We start from the raw sequence: 21,176 nt of genomic DNA, 5'->3' as shown, positions 1-21,176 counted from the left end.
ATCGGAAATATATCGGGTAATTGAGATTATGGCAACTGCTGCCAAGCGATCTCGACCAGCCTGACAGGATTGTGTGGTTGCCCAGAGGACCGCTGCCTGCAAACAATCGCAGACTGTTTTTAGAGTTTTGGGAGGGGGGCCTTGCTCAATGGCACCAGTCGCATCCCAGACGCTAAAAAAGCTACCTAACCATACCGCCACCTTCCTTCCTCCCCACCACCCATTCTCACAATCCCATTCACACTTGCAAACTTCCAGCACAAACCTGACTTGACCACCCAAGTGTCCCAACTCTCGACACATCTTTGACCCTTTCTTCCAATTGCGAAACCTTCAACAGAAACAATTAAATTCTTGAGCTACAATGGCCTCGAACGGTACTACTCTTCCTCACGGCGCCTCCGCCCAGGCCAGCGAGGTCCAGGAGAACAAGGGCAAGGGCAAGGCTATTGCTGAGGAGCACGTCGACACCGCCATGGACGAGGACGATGATGACGATGATGAAGAGGAGGAGGATGAGGTATGTCCTTACAAGAAGAATATTCACAGTCGGTAGAGTATGCTAACATAGATCCACTAGGCCAACGATGCTGGTAAGTCAACGCGGTGATGCGCCGTGACATGCGCTCTCCCTGCCCTCATTTAGCAGTCGTATCCTAACAATGAACCCCATACAGAAGAAGAGGAGGAGGATAACCTCGACGAGATTGACACCAACAACATCATCAACTCTGGTCGCCGAACCCGTGGACGGATCATCGACTTCGCCAAGGCTGCCGAGGAGAACCCCCCTGATGACGACGATGACGAAGATGATGACGATTTTCAAGCTCCCGATGAGGATGTGAAGATGGATGGTTAAATTGAATGGTTATCCGCACCGATCGCGCATTCTTGTTTCTCTTTCGCGACCATAAATCAGGAGCACGGTGTCCCTAGTCATGCCAAAAAACAGAGGATTTGGACGGATTTCCGAGGCAGGGCGTTGTATGGACTCGATACGTCTTAACGGCTTCACGTCATCAAAAAGGGTTAGAATGAGGTTTACGAACAAAAACAAAATACAGTGTATATGGTCTAGGTCCTTCTCCAGTCATATGTTGAGGCCCTCATGGTCGAGACGGGAGGGAGAGTACGGCTTATATGTTTTTATGTTGGCCCTCTGAGAGTCGCGTAGAATTCTAGAGTTTTCTCGGAATGTAGGGAGTGTCGCGTGGTCTACCTTTGCGTATACATCGATTGCACGTTGAGAATGCCTGTTTGAGCATGTTTTGAATGATGAAAGGCGATGTCCTGAGCCAAGCCTTCGTGTTCCGATCAAAACTACTTCATACTGCGGGAAGAACCTCGATCTCACAGAATGCAAGGGACCCAGGTCGCCGATGTGGAGCAGCGGGCTTGGAGCGGCCAAGGCTTGGGTGGCATCATTACTGCGTACTCTATCGCCTCCACTTGATCGGAATAACCGATCGTACCTAGAAGTGTATTCTGAACAAATCGGCCCTGTGCTGATGCGGAGACGCTGCTCGATCTTTGCAGGACGCGAGCGTCTGATGTCAGGACGATTTCGTAGAAGTAACTTGAACACTGATTTTGACCCGTCAAATGCCTGAGGTTCGCCATCCGATCTGAGTGTCCAGGCTAATCGCGGGAATGGACGATCTTAGTGACTAAGGCTCCCCAAACGAACCAACCAGCAAAACTCGTCAATCAACCATGGCCCCTATTCCGCGCACTACGAGGAAACTATGCTGCGATCTCAACCACTAACAATGCCGGGATTCTGGTTCGAGTTATCACCCCCCCTGCAAGCTAATAACACCCTGGCTTGAACTTTTCTTCAAGATTCAAGATTTTGATGCCTTTTGATACTCCCTGAATTTTCTCCCGAGTTTTAACTTTTCTTTTTTTTTATTCTCTTCTTCTCTCTTACTCTTTTCTCTACCGAGATACTCTTTTTTGCATCAACAGATCTCTTGGCAAATCTATCAGATCTAGCAAACAATGTCATCAAGGTTAGTAGCGTCCCATGTCGCCTTATCTCACCTCGTCGCAGGCGATACGCGAGATCATCCCCCCTCCCCCCTCCCTCATCCCGAAGATCACGACCATCCGCCAGATCTCTAGTTATCGCCTATCCAAAACCGCCACCCGACAACTCGGCACCCTTGATGACCTAGGCGACGCAATCTAAACCCCTCTCGAGATCCACTGGTACCTTGAGGGCCCATGACGCAGGCTGGCTAACCACGATATTCGATTCCGTAGATTCGCATCGAATCTCCACCAGCGCGACCCGCGAAGCGCCCTCTTTGCGGGTTACGATGCCGGCGAAGCGGCGCGGCGACCCGTGAGCGCGAGCCCTAACCGATACGGCGGCTATGGTTATCCTGGAAATGGTACGGCGACGGGAGGAGACGGCAATCATCTTGGTGTGGCGAGCGGTGGATATAGGCCGGCGACACCGAACAAGAAGTAAGGAGTCATCCACCATCCTTTGCACTGCGGTTAAATCTATCACACTCGGCTCTGTGGATGAAAATGGCTAGGGAGGAGAACGCAGAAGGGCTGGGCGGCGGCATGCTAACATCGGACGCTAGGGGACAGTACAGCGATGCGGTCCTGAACGAGCTTGAGAGCCAGAACGACCAGCAGGTAGATGGCATCCTGGGGAAGGTCAAGATTCTTAAAGACGTACGTAGACACCTACCAGTTCCCCGCTCACCTGCGTTTGCTAACCTCACCCCAATAGATGACGGTAGCCATCGGTGACGAGATCCGGGAATCCTCCGCCCTCGCGGAAAAGATGAATGAAGGCTTCGACAACACACGCGTCCGCCTCCGAGGCACCATGAACCGCATGCTCCTGATGGCCGAACGCACCGGCATACCCTGGAAGGCGTGGCTCGCCTTCTTCGCGGCCGTCATCCTCATCTTTATGTATGTCTGGTTGTTCTGAGCGACGACAACCCTACACGACGTTATGAGATCGGCGAAACGGACGAATCCTATTCTTTATCATCTCGCTCTCGAACCGAAGCCCTGCGCCAGCGGAGTGGTAAACATCCACTGGCAGCCTTCGGTAGCTTGTATGGAACAACCACACACATATATTTGAGGAGCATAACCAAGAGGGGCGGTGGGTGTCTGGCTTATTAGACCGCATCAAGGCGTCCGGAATGACGTTCGGCGAGGAAAACTGGGGGTTTTCTCGATTTCTTTTCTTTTCTTTTTTCTCGTGGTTGTGTCCCCTGATGCATTTTATAGACGTTGGGGACCGGATCCACATTTCTTGCACGGCATCAAAACAGGCGTTTTGTGGTGTTGCTCTGAGAGCAAAACAAAAGAAATCTCTGTTTTTCGCTTTGTTTTCTACCCTGTTCTGGGGAAGGGTCACGGAAGTATGGGGGTTAAAAAGGCACTCCCTAGGACTAACGATGGCTTTGGAGGGATCTGGGAAGCTACTTTATGGTAATACGATATAGCGCTTTTGTAATACATCAAATATGATTTCTGTTCATCGTTCATCGTTCCTTATCCCGATCGCTGAGCCTTCCTCCTACGAAAGACTAGAGAGCTTTTTGACATCCGCCGGGTATTATACATAATTGCTGTTTCATGCTTTCTATGATTCCGATTCAAACGCCGCCATCACGCCTAACCCATGTTTCCGTTTCGGCTCGTAATTCTCATTACCCCATTGCCCGAACTTTCACGGACGTCGCGCTCCCCGCATCGCCGGACTGCTCTCCATAAAGCTGCTCTCGTCCCGCGACAAGATACTGCTAAGATCCATGCTCACCCTCGGCTCATCACGGCCTCTAGCTCGCAACGACGGAGGGCTCTGCGGGGGCGCTAGTGCGGCGGTTTGATGGCTCATCCTCAGCTCCGAGTAATCCTCCTCCTCGCTACTCGTCAGCTCGGCATCCGAATCAGTATGCTCGTAGCCACTAAGTTCAGCCTCGGGAATCTCATCATCAAGGTTCGCGTCCATATCCATGTCCTCGCCGGGCTCCACCATGCTCTGGTAAAAGTCCTCCTCGTCCAACATGTGGCCCTGGCCGTCTTCGTCGAGCTCCTCTTCCCCGCCGTACATATCCTCGGCCGGATCAGCATGGCCCCTCGCGAGAGCCTCGCGGAACGCATCGGCCGTCCTGCGCATCCCCGCCGTGACGAGCTCATTCTGCGCTTGCACCTGCTCCCTTCTCGTTAATTCCTCATCGTCTGCCTCTGATCCCTCCCCCTCATCATCCGGCACAGTCGACGACCCCTCGCTATCTGAGTCCCCAAACCCTAGACTCATCCCATCTCCCTCAGGGATATCGTCGTCCAAATCCCTCGCCTCATCCAGCTGCACATCATCCATCCCCTCTTCCTCCTCCGCAAACTCCTCCTGCCCCGCCGCCTCGGCCTCCGCCAGCTCTTGCGCCAACGCTTCCCGCCTCAGCGCCTCTTGGTGCTCCTCTTGCTCTCGCCTTTCCTCCCTCATCTGATGCAGCGTCTTGATGACGCCCGCGGGCTTCAGCCACCCGCTGCCAAAGTTCTGCACGTTGAGCCGTAGGCGCTCCATGTGCTGCTCGTCGGCGCGCAGACGCGCTAGCTGGGAACGCTCGACGGCTAGGTGGTGGTGGTATTGTTGGTGCTGTTGGTGCTGGTGGCCGGCGCGCCGGTGGCTCGGATCTTGGGGGTTGGCTCCATTAGGGCCGTTTGCCGCGTCGCCGGTGAGAGGGGGGATGTGAGGATGTCGCGAGGATGTATACCAGAGGGAGTGGGGCTTGTCAACGCGTTAGCTTTTTTGTTTTGCATGCATTTTTGGGGTCCCAGGGAATTTCTAGGGACCGGCGATCTTACATCTCGGGGTGTGAAGTCTGGGAGTAAGGACATCATCTTGAGCAATGCGTTTAGGGATATTGGATATGCTCTGTGAAAGTAAATAAAGGCCTACGGCTGCGTGCGTGTGAGGCTCGATTCAATTTCCTCATCGGGAAGAAGAGCTATGTAAAGCGGCTATTGTTCGGAATATCACAAATGACGTCGTCTGGATGCATCCCTATTCACTCAAGCCATATCCCAGGACGCACTCCCGCATACAATGGTATTATTGTTCATCAACCCTCAATATGGCCAGGTCCATTGTCTTCGCAAAGTTGTGTATATTTTGAAGTCCCTAAAAATGGCTGGAGAAACACCACCTGGTATCGCTATCCTGCGTAATTCATCTGAAGTAACCTCTCCACCTGCCCTGTGGACCCGATATAATCCAAGGTACGACTATGAAGCAAGGCAACTAAATATGCAATTATCACGAAGAGCAATTCAGGGAGATTTCGGAGCTTCACATCGATCTTTGCCTTCATGCCCAATGAATCATCCAGCAAGTTTAACTTATTAATGGACTTCAGTAATACTTTTTGGAACTGCTCATCCTCTGGTTTATCTGCCAGCATCGGAATTATTCGGAACGTGTGCATCCAAGGCACCTCCACTTCTTGTTATTAAGTCTGGGCAGGAGGGACAGTTTTGGCCTGCGAGGCCCTGACTCCGATTTCGGTCGCTCTCCAAAAAAGCATGCAAGGCAAACCAAAATCGGTCTAAACGGGGCTAATGGGGTAAGTCAGCAAAAGGGGGGGTGTAAAATATAGCGAAAGGCTGCTTTTGGTCGCAAACCTTCAGAAATGTTCGGAAATACGCTGCTGCGCATTGGCTCTCTAAAACGTGGGGGCGGATCAATGATGAAAAGCAGAGGTGCAAACTAGCAAGTTAGATTTGCACCATCTCCTCGGAAGTTTTCTAGTGTAGCTAGAGATAAGCGGATCAGTCTTGGTTTTGGTGGTCCCCACCTAGAGTTGGTTTCGCCTTTGGTCCCTACAAGCATACGAAAGTAATTGGAAGACAGCAGGGCGGAAGCAGTGGATAGACATGCAGATCTGTTGCTCTTTTGTTATCGATTTGGAATTTAAGCTGGTCTGACTAAAACCACGTCGCTGAAAAGAACGTGACTTTTTTATTTAACAATACGATCCTCGTCGATCCCCAGAAAATGTCAATCTGACGATACCCTCCTGTTCACGAGTTGCTACAGCTGTATGCCCATCATTGCATACTCGAAGCAAAAGGGGGGGAGGATCTCGAAGTTATAGGGTCGAGATAAGAGATTCTTGCACGATGGCTCCCCTGTGATTGGCCGGAACGCTAAACTTTCTCTTTGTCGATTTTTTTGAAGATGATTGAAGGTGCTATGATAGAGGCTCTGTCACGAGGGCGGGGCTTTTAGACCACCTCCGTACCGGTACATGGCAGCTTCTAATTAACCTGGTCTGACTCGCCTCAGAACATCCTCTTACACCCTCTCACGCTAGGTCCCGCATCAAATGTACGAAGTAGCCGACGCATCGCATAGCTGCAGCCCTCCAAAAGATGCAGGATCTTGACCGTTTCCTACGCTGTGGATGCAAGGGTCCGGGGCATTGGAAAGTCGGCGCCCACCATTGGTCAGGCCCCATGTATTGCCCTCGTTTCGGACTCCTTTTTCTTTTTTTCTTGAGCCAATACAGGGCCTCATATCTGCGCAAAGAGGCTAGAAAAGGAAAAAGAAAAAGAAAAAGAAGAAAAGAAGGAAAAAAGAAAAAGAGAAAAAAAAGGAAAAAAAAAAAAGGGCATTGTACAAGCCCGGATACAGGAGACTTGTTTCCTATGGGTTAGGCGCAGTACGCTCTGCAAATCATAGATATACCGAGGGAGAAAAGTCCCGAATCATGGCGAGACCGGCACTCCTAAATCCTCACCGATGGTTTCTCGGCCAAGTTCTCAAGGGCTTTCCCCGACACCGCGCTCAGCGGAGTAGCAAAGCAAGGAGAGAAAGACCGAATGCGATGACCTGGCTATTAGTCAAATCCGTGTTGTAATGAGAAATAACCTACTGGTCGCAGACGCTCACCGCCGCCTGCGCTGATGCCAATCCTTGAACATGCTGCCGACAGTGTGATGAGGTGTAAGTGAAACGAGAACGACATCGGAGGATGTTCATCTGGTTAGAAGACAGTCTGCTGATTGGTTACGCCAAATGAGGCCCAGGTCCAGCAGGCAGATTCTCTCGGTGAACCTCCAAAGTATGAGTAAAAGCCCGGGGAGCTCGGGTTATTATTACGTGTTGGCTCATCTCTGACATCTTCACCCAGGAACAGAGCATCGAAGAATGATCAAGGGGCCGGGGAGCACTAGACTTAAGGGGAAGGTAAACTAACTCCTGGTTCGCCTGTGCAGTTAATCTTAAGAATTTTGTCTCTCTCCATGTGACCCGTGCCGTGTAGTATTATGATGTCGTCTTTTAGTCAATGGATCAGGGGATGGATCATAGCTTTCTTCACTATTCTTCTCATTTTGAGCTGGGTTTGCCAATTCATCGCTGGACCAAGGGTAGGAAACCTGCCCCTGGAAATAGAAAACGTAAACCAATTTGATTGATGCATTGATCCAGCACGTTTCCATCTGTTAATACTTTGTTTCTTACTCCAACTCATCATGAGTTGATTCGTAATTACTCACATGGTCCACCAGGCGATTTTTCCGAAAAACCACATGTCGGTCTGCACTCTCCTCGTCCTCATTGAGAATGACCACACAACCCTCATTAAATTGAGAGGGAATGCCACAGCCTAGCACTGCTTCAACGTGGTCACTTAAACAGGGCTGTGGTGTCTTTTTTTTTGCGAGTGGTAAGGATTATCAAGTTGAATTATTGATCTATCCGTTTCATCAGACAGCCAAGTGGGTCCTCTTGGCGTATGCAATAATGGGTGGGTAATATGCTTTAAATGATTGGCCCGCCGCTGTCCGGGGCGTTCCATGCTAGATTCGTTTAGTTTAGTTCCTTTCACAGAGAGGTGACGTCGAAGGAGAGCGATATTCGATTCGCCACAGCCAATTGCTCCAGCAGTTGCTCAAGTTCGCATGCCCGTCTTTGATGTTAAATTATTTATCTGTGCACCCCCACAAAGCCTCGGCACGCATGTAACACTAGGCCGCCGCATTGTGATAAGCCTTTTCTGGGTCGTCCCACCAAATCGGGGCCGTACGGAGAACAAACTCGCCGCCAGCCAGCCCGGCCTATTCTACTATCCAACACAATCAGCCTATCCCACCTGTCCACTTCTTGCTTCTGACTCTTGCTACACTACCTTCCGCTGCCTCGATCTAACCCGTTTAACCCATCGCGCCAGATTCTTGCCTTGCCCTCCAACATGTATCGATACCTGTCTAGGCCCGTGGTCATCCAAGAGTACATTCTTTCTCTAGTGTAGACAATGATCACTGCAGGAGCTATCGCTCGTCGATGGGGTTTCCCACACGAGATCCAATATCCCCACCCCCCACCATCCACCTTGGGTCGATGGCATGGCAATGGCGTTGTGTTGTCTTCCTGGAGGACACCATAATAAAAGGTTTCTGAGCCCCTCCACTCGTTCAAAGCTCGTCTTGACTTTTCTTTCCTTCCTTCTGCCCGCTCATTACCATCTCCCCACCAGGATCACGACCATCCAGCGAAAAGAATCGCTCTTGAACAGCTACTTACCTCGCCCAGGAAGGCCTCAGCAATCGAACAGCCAGTTTAAACCTTCCCCCCCTCTTATAACCTAGCAAGTTTTGAGAGTAAGTTTAGATGTCCCTCCTCGCACTTAATCTCCCACTGCCAGCAGAGAGCTACAAAGTTATACCCACCTTTTCTCCTCATCCAATACACCATCGTCTGGTCGCAACATCTCCCATATCCCAATGTAGGCGCTTCGCCGTATTCGAGCTTTGGGTTCCGATCGACAGTTTAGATCGAATCGTTTCAACTCCCACGACTCCGTGACACGCTGCTTCCGTCTTTCTATACGTCCAGTGACGCACCTATGCTTCCCGTCTTGGTGTGGATTTTCTGTGCCATGTTACATGTCCCGTCGAGCCATTGAGATGGTATAAGTGCCTGTGCCCAGGTCTCCGGCCCACGCCGCCTTTTTCCGCTTTGCTCGGATAGCCATGGGCCGCCGCCCGGCTAGGGGCGCCTCTTGTGCCGGCGCGCTTTTACCCCCGACTCCGGCAACACCGTCTCCGAAACTCGCACAACTTTTCGTCACCTGGACTGCAAATCCCACCCAGTCGAGACAAGTGGGGACCTGTCACCATGCATGTTTAACCTAACCTCGCTCGTTTAATGGTGCAGCGCAACGTCTGCGAGTGCAGGGTCGCTTTATTACGTTTTTCTTCCTCGCTGCTTATAGTTCTTGCCTTGAATTGAAACGCCCTTTGTCTGAATTGAGGCTAGAAAGTGCGGAGGAGTGATCAGCTGCTGCAACAGTTTATTTTCTGTGCTTCGGTGCTGTGCCATTCATGAAGTGCTGCTGGGGGAGGGAAAGGATCACTTACATGATCTAGCCCAGTCATGGCAGCTTGGACCTTCCCTAGTTGGACAACTGGAGCATGAAGCTCTGTTTTGATGTGTCAAAGAGGCGCATCTTTGCATACCTTCATTGTTTGGCTTCTGCTCCTTCCCTCTCTTTAAGCTTAAGAAAATGCTTTACATCACATGCCCAACACGATTATATCTGCCCTCTTGTTTCCTCTTTCTTTAACATCTCTCTCCCTCACAAAAACCTCCACAAGTTTTTTCCCATCTTAACTATCTTTCCCACGAAGTTCGGCATTCCTAATACCTGACACTCAATATCAACCTCTCGTTTACTCAACTAACTTTTTCTCCTCCAGAGTCATTTCGAGGGTGGCGTCTGCTACTGTAGCTGCCCATTCCTTGCCTCGACGTCAAGACCGATATCCCCTCTCAAAATCTCCTCGTCCCACCCCACGCCCTAGGAGGGAGAGATGCCTAGCATGGGCATTCCTACTGATTTTGATGATCGACAAACCCACATTGACGCCCTACAAGAGGAGTATCATCCCTACCAATACCAAGATGAGAATAATTCTTCTTGGGCTGGCACCCTCCCGGTGAAGCAGTAAGTCTTGAAGCCCCATTGCTGGTTGGGCTATGTATGGTACTAACCATTTCTTCAGGGGTTTGTATGATCCTAGCTTGGAAAAGGATGCCTGTGGTGTTGGTTTTGCCTGGTATGTTGAGTGTTTAGTTGCTTTCTATGGATGTGTATACAAAACTGGAACGGGCCTCTAACTTGTCAATTCTTCAGTCATATCAAGGGCAAGGCCAGCCACAAGATTGTGAGCGATGGTGAGTTCTTTGTCATGATTTCAATATTTAGAATTCCGCAAACTGACAGGTCCACCCACAGCTCGAAACCTGCTGTGCAACATGACCCATCGTGGGGCGACTGGTTCCGATGCTCGAGATGGCGATGGTGCTGGCGTAATGACTTCTATCCCTCATAAGTTTTTTATCAAGAATTTTGAGCGAGAGGAACATATAAAGCTACCCGCCCCTGGCCAATATGCTGTCGGCAACCTCTTCTTCAAGCCTCACGATGAGACTCTCCAACGGTCCATCCGCGAGTTTGAGGAGATTGCCGAGTCTCTGGGCCTCCGAGTGCTGGGCTGGCGCCGCCCCCCAGTCGATTCCACTCTTCTAGGTCCTGCCGCCAAGTCTCGAGAACCCGTTATAATGCAGCCCTTCGTCGTGTTGGCATCCGCTTATGGAACTGGAAATGCTCCTGAGCAGACTGACCCCGAGAAATTCGATGAGCGTCTTTTCGAGAGGCAGCTCTACGTCCTGAGGAAGAGAGCTACTCACACTCTTGGGCTGCATAACTGGTTTTACCTCTGCTCCTTGTCGAACAAGAATATTGTTTACAAGGGCCAACTTGCCCCCGTGCAGGTCTACCAGTACTACCATGATCTCGTCAACGCGGACTATGAGGCACACTTCGCCCTTGTCCATTCTCGGTTTTCTACAAACACCTTCCCCTCTTGGGATCGTGCTCAACCCCTCCGGTGGGCTGCCCACAATGGTGAAATCAACACTCTCCGTGGTAATAAGAACTGGATGAAGGCTCGAGAGGGTGTCATGCGTTCCGACAAATTTGGCACCGAACTTGAGGCGCTCTATCCCATTGTGGAGGAGGGCGGTTCCGACTCTGCCGCCTTTGATAATGTGCTCGAGTTGTTGACTATCAACGGCGTCCTCTCCTTACCCGAAGCGGTTATGCTTATGGTTCCTGAAGCCTGGCAAGGGAACTCTAGCATGGACCCTAAAAAGGCTGCATTCTATGAATGGGCCGCCTGTCAGATGGAGCCCTGGGATGGCCCCGCCCTTTTCACCTTCGCCGATGGTCGTTATTGTGGTGCCAATCTTGACCGAAATGGCCTTCGGCCTTGCCGTTTCTACGTCATGGATGATGACCGTATAATCTGTGCTTCCGAAGTGGGAACTCTCTACGTCGACCCTGAGCGCGTTATCAAGAAGGGTCGTCTCCAGCCTGGTCGTATGTTGCTCGTCGACACACAAGCTGGCCGTATCATTGATGACACCGAGCTGAAGACCAATGTTGCGAACCGCTTTGACTTCCGGTCCTGGGTTGAGAGAGAGCTAATTACTCTACCCGAGGTGTACGAGACCATCTCGGCCAAGAAGGACCTTTCTCCTAAGCCCGACTCCGCTCCCCTCCAGCAGGATCCTCTATTGCATGCCTTCGGTTACACCCATGAGCAAGTCAGCTTGCTCTTGGCGCCCATGGCCTCAGACGAGAAAGAAGCACTGGGTTCAATGGGTAACGATGCTCCTCTCGCATGCTTAGCGCAGGCTCCTCGACTACCTTACGAATACTTCCGCCAGCTCTTCGCCCAGGTCACCAACCCCCCTATCGACCCTATTCGAGAGTCTATCGTCATGTCTCTCGATTGCTATGTGGGTCCGCAGGGCAACCTTCTGGAAATGGACAGCTCTCAATGTGACCGTCTCCTCCTACCTAGCCCTATCCTCTCCATTCCCGAGTTCAACTCTTTAATGCACATGCATATAAAGTATCCCAAATGGACTGTCAAGACTATTGACCTGACCTTCCCGAAGAAGGACGGCGTCGACGGCTATCTGAAACACCTCGATTTTATCTGTAGCGAGGCTATGTCGGCAATAGAAGCCAAGGACAGGATCATCGTTTTGTCTGACCGGAACACAGGTGCCGACCGTGTTGCTGTTTCTGCTCTCCTGGCCTCTGGTATGGTCCACCATCATTTGGTTTCCAACAAATGGCGATCCATGGCCGCTATTGTTGTCGAGACCGCCGAGGCTCGGGAAGTCCACCACATGTGTGTGCTCCTCGGTTATGGTGCTGATGCCATCAACCCTTATCTCGCCATGGAGTGCATCCTCAAGCTCAACCGCGAAGGCTTAATTAAGAAGAAGCTCACTGATGATGAGCTTATCCGGAACTACAAGCATTCCTGTGACGGTGGAATTCTCAAGGTCATGAGCAAGATGGGTATCTCTACCTTGGCCAGCTACAAGGGTGCCCAGATCTTCGAGGCTCTCGGTCTTGATGAGGCAGTCGTTGAGAAGTGCTTCTACGGGACACCTTCTCGTATCCAGGGTGCTACTTTCGAAATCATTGCCCAGGATGGCTTCAGGTTCCATGAGCGGGGTTTCCCCTCGAGGTACACTGTGGGCATCGAATCTCTTCCCGAGTCGGGTGAGTATCACTGGCGAGACGGTGGTGAGCCCCACATCAACGACCCCACTGCCATCGCCAACCTCCAGGATGCCGTTCGCACGAAGAATGACAAGTCCTACGAGGCCTACTCTCGCCGGGAATATGAGCAGATCAAGTCGTGCACCCTCCGTGGCCTACTTGACTTCAACTTTGAAGATGCCGAACCTATCCATATTGACCAAGTTGAGCCTTGGACCGAGATTGTACGTCGATTCTGCACAGGCGCCATGTCCTATGGCTCCATCTCCATGGAGTCTCACTCTACTCTCGCCATTGCCATGAACAGACTCGGGGGTAAATCCAACACTGGCGAAGGTGGTGAGGATCCTGAGCGCTCACAGCGCTTCCCCAACGGCGACACCATGAGATCCGCCATCAAGCAGGTTGCATCTGGTCGTTTCGGTGTTACTTCCGCGTATCTTGCGGACTCTGACGAGATTCAGATTAAGATGGCCCAGGGGGCTAAGCCCGGCGAAGGTGGTGAGCTACCCGGCCACAAGGTTTCCACCTCCATTGCTCGCACCCGTCATTCCACTCCCGGTGTCGGTCTTATTTCACCGCCTCCTCACCATGACATCTACTCCATTGAAGATTTGAAGCAGTTGATCTACGACTTGAAGTGCTCCAACCCTAGGTCGCGTGTGTCTGTCAAGCTTGTATCGGAAGTCGGCGTTGGCATTATCGCTTCTGGTGTCGCCAAGGCGAAGGCTGACCACATCCTTATTGCTGGTCACGACGGCGGTACTGGTGCTTCGCGCTGGACTGGTATCAAATATGCCGGTCTCCCATGGGAGCTTGGCCTCGCAGAGACTCATCAGACACTTGTCCTTAACGATCTGCGTGGCCGCGTCGTTGTCCAGACTGACGGTCAGCTCCGTACCGGTCGTGATGTCGCCATCGCCTGTCTCCTTGGAGCTGAGGAGTGGGGCTTTGCCACTGCTCCTTTGATCGCCATGGGCTGTATCTTCATGAGGAAGTGTCATTTGAATACTTGCCCAGTTGGTATCGCCACTCAGGATCCCGAACTCAGGAAGAAGTTTGCGGGTAGTCCGGAGCATGTTATTAACTTCTTCTACTACGTCGCGAACGAGATGCGAGCCATCATGGCCAAGCTCGGATTCCGCACCGTTAATGAGATGGTCGGTCGTGCCGAGATGCTTACCGTCCGCGACGATCTGCGAACTAACAAAACCGCCAACATTGACTTGAGCTTGCTTCTCACCCCCGCCCATAAGCTCCGTCCTGGCGTAGCTACCTTCAACGTCCGCAAGCAAGATCACAAGCTCTACGTCCGTTTGGACAACAAGCTCATTTCCGAATCCGAAACGACGCTCGAAAAGGGCCTGCCGTCGAGGATTGAGTGCGAGGTTGTCAACACTGACCGAGCGTTGGGTACCTCTCTCTCGTACCACATCTCCAAGCGCTTCGGCGAAGTGGGATTGCCTGTAGACACAGTCCATGTTAATATCAAGGGCTCCTCTGGCCAATCTTTCGGTGCTTTCCTCGCCCCTGGCGTCACGTTGGAGCTTGAGGGTGATGCCAACGATTACGTCGGTAAGGGTCTCTCTGGAGGTCGCCTAATCATCTACCCTCCACGCTCCGCCGTCTTCAAGGCCGAGGAGAACGTCCTCATCGGTAATGTTTGTCTCTACGGAGCTACGAGCGGTACTTGCTTCTTCCGTGGTATCGCCGCCGAGCGCTTCGCCGTCCGAAACTCGGGTGCCACTGCTGTCGTTGAGGGTGTCGGCGATCACGGTTGTGAGTACATGACTGGTGGTAGGGTTGTTATTCTCGGCAGCACTGGCCGCAACTTCGCCGCGGGTATGTCAGGCGGTATTGCCTACGTTCTCGACAAGCACCACGATTTCCTCTCCAAGTTGAACTCCGAGATGGTCGAGACTGGCCCGGTCGAAGACCCTTCTGAGGTTGCATACCTTCGTGGCCTTATCGAGGATCACCACCATTACACTGGATCCGAGCTTGCTGCACGTATCTTGATGAACTTCTCTAGGGCTCTCTCCCGCTTCGTGAAGGTGCTTCCTGTTGATTACAAGAGGGTTCTTGCAGAGGAAGCTGCCAAGAAGGCAGCTGAGTCCAACGGCGTTACCAATTTCATCGTCCCGATCCCGACGCCTTCTCCCCAACCCAAGGTAGCCAACAGCAACGGTCCCAAGCTTCAGGATATGGAGGAAATGATTGCCGATGGTGCTGCGGAGGAGAAGAAGAAGAAGAAGGCCCTCGTCCTTGACAAGACCAAAGGCTTCATGAAGTATCACCGCCGCACGGAGAAGTACCGCTCGGCTAAGACTCGTATCAAGGATTGGCAGGAACTCAGCCAGCGCCTGGACGAGGATGAGCTTAAATATCAATCGGCCCGCTGCATGGATTGTGGTGTTCCTTTCTGCCAGTCAGAAACCGGTTGTCCTATTTCCAATATTATTCCCAAATGGAACGATTTGGTATTTCGAAATCGATGGCGTGATGCCCTCGACAGACTCTTGATGACCAACAACTTCCCCGAGTTCACAGGTCGCGTGTGCCCCGCCCCTTGCGAGGGTGCCTGCGTTCTCGGAATCAACGAGGACCCTGTTGGTATCAAGTCCATTGAGTGCGCCATCATCGATCGCGGTTTTGAGATGGGTTGGATGGTTCCTAGGCCTCCCGAGGTCCGCACTGGAAAGAAGGTTGCCATTATTGGTTCCGGTCCCTCTGGTTTGGCTTGCGCAGACCAGCTCAATAGGGCCGGTCATAGTGTCACCGTGTATGAAAGGTCTGACCGTCCCGGTGGCCTCTTGATGTACGGTATTCCCAACATGAAGCTCGACAAGCGAATTGTCAAGCGGCGAACAGACTTTATGGCTGCTGAGGGAGTCGTTTTCAAGACTGGCGTGGCCATCGGCCAGGAGATCGCCTTAACCGACCTCAAGGCTGAGAACGACGCCGTAGTCATCTGCACCGGTTCGACTGTCGCCCGAGACCTGCCGGCCAAGGGACGCAATCTCGAGGGTATCCACTTCGCTATGGAGTTCCTTCACGCCAACACCAAATCTCTTCTCGACTCTGAGCTCGCCGACGGTGCTTACATCTCGGCCAAGGGCAAGAACGTCATCGTTATTGGCGGTGGTGACACAGGCAATGACTGTATCGGTACCTCCCTCCGGCACGGCGCCAAGTCTGTTGTCAACTTTGAGCTTCTGCCACAGCCTCCCCCCGAGCGTGCTAGTGATAACCCTTGGCCCCAGTGGCCTCGCATCTACCGGGTCGACTACGGCCACAATGAAGTTAAGCAGCACACAGGCAAGGACCCTCGTGAGTATTGCATCATGTCGGAGGAGTTTGTCGATGACGGTACGGGCAAGCTGAAGGGTATCAACACCGTTCGCGTGGAGTGGACCCGCTCTTCCAATGGCGGCTGGGACATGAAGAAGCTTGAGGACTCCCGAGAGTTCTTCCCCGCCGACCTTGTTCTCTTGTCTATGGGTTTCCTCGGCCCCGAAGATCGCGTCCTCGGCGACATGATTGAGAAGGATGCTAGGAAGAACGTTAAGACACCTGCCGGCAAGTACTGCACCAATGTGGAGGGCGTTTTCGCTGCTGGTGACTGCCGCCGCGGCCAGTCCCTCATCGTTTGGTAAGTTTAATTAGTTCCTACTACAGGCCCCCCGCCTCTCTACCTTTCACGGCAAAATATACTAACGATATAATAGGGGTATCAACGAGGGTCGCCAGGCCGCTCGCGAGGTCGATCTCTACCTCGAGAACTGTACTGAACTGCCTGTAACTGGCGGTATTGTTCGGACCACCGCACAGGAGGTTTTCGAGGCCATGGAGAAGGCATGATTTGATGACATGAGAAGCATGTTTTGATGTTGCAATTAAAAAGGAGGTTCATGGAGCTTCTAAAAGTTGTATCACGAAGGGCGTCTCGTTTTTTTTCATCGAAGCATTTTTAGAAAGTATGGCAGCATGGCATAGAATAGTTGTGCTTTATTCCCCCTCCATGTTAGATGGGTTTTTTTTTTTTTTTTCTACGAATTTTTTCAGCGGGTTGATTCGATCTGTTTTGCATCCTCTATTCGCGTGTTTTATGTGTTTCTTCTTTTCCTTCTCCATCATGTCTCGAACATGCTGTATCATTGATGTCTTCGGAGGGGGGATTCTGACAGCATTTTGTCTGTTGGCATTTCGGTGTTAGCCCTTGCTTTTCCGGACTTGTTATTATAGGTTTGATCTATTCTTTGGAAAGCTGGGGTTGGATTGGATTCTATAATTTGAAATGTAACTCCTAGTTATGGGATAGATATCAATGGCGAACCATGCTCCCATTGCGACTATTGCTAAAATGAAAGAAGTGGAAGCACATGATGCACAAACACATCCAAGTGGAATCATTCAGATGGCGAAGATCAGGAAACAATGGATGATATCGGATGATGTAATGATTCGTGCAGGCGCAGGCTTATTGTTATCAACCCCTCATCCTCTCTTCATCCTTCCATCTTCTCGTCCTTTCGTCCTCTCGTCTTATTATCCAGACTGGGCTCAAGGACAGAGCAGGTAGAATTAAGCTTTATACCACTACCGTTGCAGACTTATACCGATATCCGATCGAGACGAGGTAACTTATAGGAATGGCGCCGACCGTAGACCCAGCGCTCATCAAGGCGCTCGGTCTCGATGCCGCGACGACGAAGATATCACCGCACGGAGGTTCTGGCTTCGCATCCACATTTCGGCTGACGGCCACTGTCAACGGAGAGGAAGTGGATTATTTCGTGAAGACGGGAAGCGGTAGTGATTCAGAAGTAATGTTCAGAGGTATTTTACCTTATTACATGGGCCTCTTTTGACTTAGTCCGAAGCAATTGATGGCATCTCTTCTTCTCTGTGTGAGAACGAACGGCTCCTGAGATAGACTGACTTACAACTTCCAGGCGAACACGCCTCCCTCAACGCAATAAACTCCGTCGTCCCCAGCCTCTGCCCCAAATCCCTCGCCCACGGGCCTCTCTCCATCCCCAACCAGTTCTTCCTCGCCACCGAATTCCTTGACTTCTCCCATTCCTCCGGCGCCGGTTCTGGCCAATCCCTAGCCCAGAAGCTCGCAAAGCTCCACACAACACCCGCGCCCATCCCCACAGGACACACAACACCCGCCTTCGGCTTCCCCGTGCCCACGTGCTGCGGCGCGACGGTCCAAGAAAACAGCTGGCAGGATTCCTGGGCGGCCTTCTTCGGGGAGAATAGGCTCCGGGCTATCTTGCTTGAGTGTAAGCGCAAGGGCGAGAGTGACGGGGCTCTAGAGGATGTCGTGAATAATACCATCGAGAACGTCGTGCCTATGCTCCTGGGGGAGGACCGGCTCAAGGGCGTGGTGCCCGTTGTTGTTCATGGGGATCTATGGTCTGGGAATCATGCGAGGGGACGGATTGGGGGGAAGGGAGGGGTGGAGGAGGTGGTTTATGATCCGTCGTGCGTGTATGGGCATTCGGAGTATGAGTTGGGGATCGTGAAGATGTTTGGGGGGTTTGGATCCGGGTTTTGGAAGGAATACGAGAGGTTGGTGCCGAAAGGTGAGCCGGTTGAGGAGTGGGAGGATAGGCTGTTGCTGTATGAACTGTGAGTTGCTGGTCCCTTTCTTTTTGTTTGAATGCCGGGGAGCTGACGATGAGATTTAGGTATCATCATTTGAATCATACCGCCCTCTTTGGTGGAGGGTATCGTGGGTCGGCGATGTCTATCATGCAGAAGCTGCTTTCGAAGTATGGCAACTTATGAGATTTAATGGTCTAGAGGAGGGTTCCTCATATCTATCGAACATAAACTGGCCGAGAACGATATGAAATGGAGGGTGGGTAAAAAGGAAAGGGGAATGTGTAATGAGTCTTCCCTGCTGGGTTGAAAAAGAAACAACACCCCGCCTTAGATATGAAAATGATAAGATTCTTCGTAAACATCATTGCGTACTCCCCATCGTTTCCGAGAAAAAGACGATATGCTCCGGACCCTTTGATGCAAAAAAGGAGAAATGCCACCATTCTAGGTCTTCTTTCATAAATCCGCCCGCTCAATGAACAACTCCGTAACCGAACGAAAACTCCGGCATTTATAAGCAAGTTAAAAGAAACGATTCATTAGCAAACGCGGATCAAGATGCCAGCATCGCTGTCCGCTCGGGCTGTTTCGCCGGTTCCGCCTCCGAGACACCCTCGGGTCTCTCGTGGACAGGAAGTCTCGAATCCGGCACGTTGGGCAACACCGCCGTTTTCCCTGCGACCTCGGCCTCCAGCGCCGCCAACTCATCTTCCACCTCCTCCTCATCCTGGGCCGTAATCTTACCACCAAGCATGTCACTCACCTCCTGTAGACACACCGTTCATTAGTCCCCGAAAACTAAGAAAGAAAGGACGGCCCTCGTAGGATCCACAGCATCCCCCAACATACCTGCTGATACGCAATAGCATCCGCCGTCTCCCCCATCAACTTCTCCACATGTTCAATCCCCCCCATCTCCGCATGAATCTCCGTCAACACCTTCGTCCCCTGCTCCAACCCAAACACGACGTCCTTCTGTATGAGCGCGAACTCGACGCTCGACGTCAACTTCTCGAGCTGCTCGAGCTGGGCGTCCGTCTTGGCCAGCAGGCCCTCTTGGTATTTTTTCCGGCGGAGGGCGAGGAGCGCGCGGTTCTTGTCGCCGCGGGAGAGCATCTCTTTGGCGATGGCGGTTTCTTTGTCGGTGAGGATGGTTATGCGGCGTTGGTATTGGTGGAGCTTATCACGTTGGATTTTCATGTCTAGTATGGCTCTGGGAAGTGTGACGAGGGGGTAAGTCAGCGTTCGTATGGAGAGGGAGTTGTGTGAGGAGAGAGGAGAGAGGGTGGATGGGAGGCTCTGGCGTACTTGTCTTGAGCCGTTACTTTGCTGGAGTTGGCCCCCATCTTTAGAAATGCGTAGTTGAAGTTGACAACTGCAAGCAACTACGGAAACGAGCAGATCGCGTAAGTATGAGTCTGGAGGAGGTTGTGGTAGTGACAGCGGGTAAGAGAGGTTCTGGTAGGCAAACACGAAGCGGTAGAGTTAAGTCGAGGTGTGACTGGTGATGTGGTGGTGGTGGGGTGGGATTGATAGTGTCCCTTTACAGTGGTTCTGTCGTCATTTGGCAGCACAAATCAGCGTAATCAATCAATCAATTCATGAATGCGTCTCGAGCAGCTTATCGATAAGCCGATATCGCTCAACGTCAGTTCTTCCAAGATCGCCAGAAACAGGTTATGCGCTTTTATCCGCCATAATGGGATTTATATTTTCTATCCATCTTCTCATAATTACTAACTACGTAGGGTTCGGGTTTCTTGGTCAAGATCGTGTGGAGATATTACTGTATTGGTGCTTTTGATACAATGATATTTACAACTTGCCAGTATCTCTGGAAGTAGGACGAGGACATCTACCTCTGAATATTCTGTAGCCACATCTAGAGTGCCATGTCGTAATCCCCTTAGAAGATCCCAAATCTCTTCTTAGGCTTCTCCTCCTCAACAGCCTCCGGCTTCTCCCCGGCCGGGGTCTCCTCCACCTCGGGCTCCTTCCTGCCCAGGCCAAAGTACTTCTCAATTGGGCCCTTCTCCGTCTTATGCGCCATCTGGAAAGCCTGCCTCTTGAGCACATCGTCCATCTTCTTCGACCGACTCTCGAACGCCAATTGGCTGTTGTGTTGGCTATGCATCTTCATCACGGCCAAGTACGTCTGGATAAAGTCGATCGGGTGCTCGGAGAATTCGGATATGGGAGGGAGAAGGTGCGCGAAGGGCGAGGTGTGCGCGAAATTCATGAAGTAGGTTGATATTCCGAGTACCAGGAGTGTGCCCTACCAATCCCAATACGTTAGTACATATGCGGCCTCATTTTCGGATATATCTGCCTGCCCCAGCGAGGGGAAGATTCCCCTCTCCGGGCACAGGCTCCCGAAGAATCATACCGCCGTGATAACAACGTGAATCGTCCGATTCGTCCAGAACCAATGCGCCCACGTCCCTTGCGGCGGCATCATCGTGGGATAGTCCCGCCGGTCCTGAGCCTTAATCTCCTCCTGGGACAGCTGGCCGCCATAGTGCTGAGGTATGCGCTTCTTTGGTAACCGCGATCCATGGGAGGGGGGGTTGAACTTCAGAGGCTTCTCTAGCACGAGGGGCTTATGCGGCGCCGCCGGCTTCTTCGCCGCGAGGAGTCTGGTGGTTGAAAAGTTTCGGATCACCGGATGTCGGAGCGCTGCTGAGGCGCTCCGCGTCGAGAGGATGAGGCTGCTTGGGGGAGCCATCGTGTGCCGCTCTGGGTGTTAAAAAGCCACCCGTGAAGGTCAATCCTCGCCTTGGGACTTGCCAGCCGCGCTTTCCTGTGCCGTCTTAGGGAGGCTAGGATGGGGTGTCGTACTAAACCGAGCACAATGCAATGGACAGTAGTCACGGGTTGTACTGGCCTGCCCGCATCCGAAAAAAAAAGAGCGGCTCTGCTCAGACC

General features: G+C 52.0%; 7 protein-coding genes across 7 annotated transcripts; 4 read left to right on the top strand and 3 right to left on the bottom strand.

Annotated features, from left to right (window-relative positions):
- Positions 1-364: 364 nt before the first annotated feature.
- On the top strand, positions 365-862 carry SAPIO_CDS0984 (uncharacterized protein; the record flags this gene model as incomplete). The annotated part of the gene is made up of 3 exons (XM_016783650.1): positions 365-520; positions 581-593; positions 678-862. 3 exons carry the CDS (start codon positions 365-367, stop codon positions 860-862), a joined length of 354 nt encoding a protein of 117 aa, XP_016645924.1.
- Positions 863-2,004: 1,142 nt separating this feature from the next.
- On the top strand, positions 2,005-2,959 carry SAPIO_CDS0983 (uncharacterized protein; the record flags this gene model as incomplete). Its single annotated transcript, XM_016783649.1, has 4 exons — positions 2,005-2,015; positions 2,269-2,475; positions 2,550-2,694; positions 2,753-2,959. The coding sequence occupies 4 exons, from the start codon at positions 2,005-2,007 to the stop codon at positions 2,957-2,959; spliced, it is 570 nt and encodes a 189-aa protein (XP_016645923.1).
- A 753-nt stretch (positions 2,960-3,712) lies between these two features.
- Positions 3,713-4,887, bottom strand: SAPIO_CDS0982 (uncharacterized protein; the record flags this gene model as incomplete). Its single annotated transcript, XM_016783648.1, has 2 exons — positions 3,713-4,774; positions 4,852-4,887. 2 exons carry the CDS (start codon positions 4,885-4,887, stop codon positions 3,713-3,715), a joined length of 1,098 nt encoding a protein of 365 aa, XP_016645922.1.
- A 4,974-nt stretch (positions 4,888-9,861) lies between these two features.
- Positions 9,862-16,496, top strand: SAPIO_CDS0981 (putative glutamate synthase [NADPH]; the record flags this gene model as incomplete). The annotated part of the gene is made up of 5 exons (XM_016783647.1): positions 9,862-9,995; positions 10,054-10,107; positions 10,185-10,225; positions 10,287-16,287; positions 16,364-16,496. The coding sequence occupies 5 exons, from the start codon at positions 9,862-9,864 to the stop codon at positions 16,494-16,496; spliced, it is 6,363 nt and encodes a 2,120-aa protein (XP_016645921.1).
- A 791-nt stretch (positions 16,497-17,287) lies between these two features.
- On the top strand, positions 17,288-18,279 carry SAPIO_CDS0980 (Fructosamine-3-kinase; the record flags this gene model as incomplete). The annotated part of the gene is made up of 2 exons (XM_016783646.1): positions 17,288-17,474; positions 17,591-18,279. 2 exons carry the CDS (start codon positions 17,288-17,290, stop codon positions 18,277-18,279), a joined length of 876 nt encoding a protein of 291 aa, XP_016645920.1.
- A 525-nt stretch (positions 18,280-18,804) lies between these two features.
- SAPIO_CDS0979 (uncharacterized protein) lies at positions 18,805-19,597 on the bottom strand (the record flags this gene model as incomplete). The annotated part of the gene is made up of 3 exons (XM_016783645.1): positions 18,805-19,017; positions 19,101-19,464; positions 19,560-19,597. 3 exons carry the CDS (start codon positions 19,595-19,597, stop codon positions 18,805-18,807), a joined length of 615 nt encoding a protein of 204 aa, XP_016645919.1.
- A 560-nt stretch (positions 19,598-20,157) lies between these two features.
- Positions 20,158-20,976, bottom strand: SAPIO_CDS0978 (Uncharacterized protein; the record flags this gene model as incomplete). Its single annotated transcript, XM_016783644.1, has 2 exons — positions 20,158-20,526; positions 20,638-20,976. 2 exons carry the CDS (start codon positions 20,974-20,976, stop codon positions 20,158-20,160), a joined length of 708 nt encoding a protein of 235 aa, XP_016645918.1.
- Between the last annotated feature and the right edge of the window lie 200 nt (positions 20,977-21,176).

The sequence above is a fragment of the Scedosporium apiospermum genome (assembly GCF_000732125.1).
Source record: "Scedosporium apiospermum strain IHEM 14462 chromosome Unknown SEQ_SAPIO_0044, whole genome shotgun sequence".
Classification (NCBI taxonomy): Eukaryota; Fungi; Ascomycota; class Sordariomycetes; order Microascales; family Microascaceae; genus Scedosporium; species Scedosporium apiospermum.
This window is presented reverse-complemented; position numbering and strand designations above follow the sequence as displayed.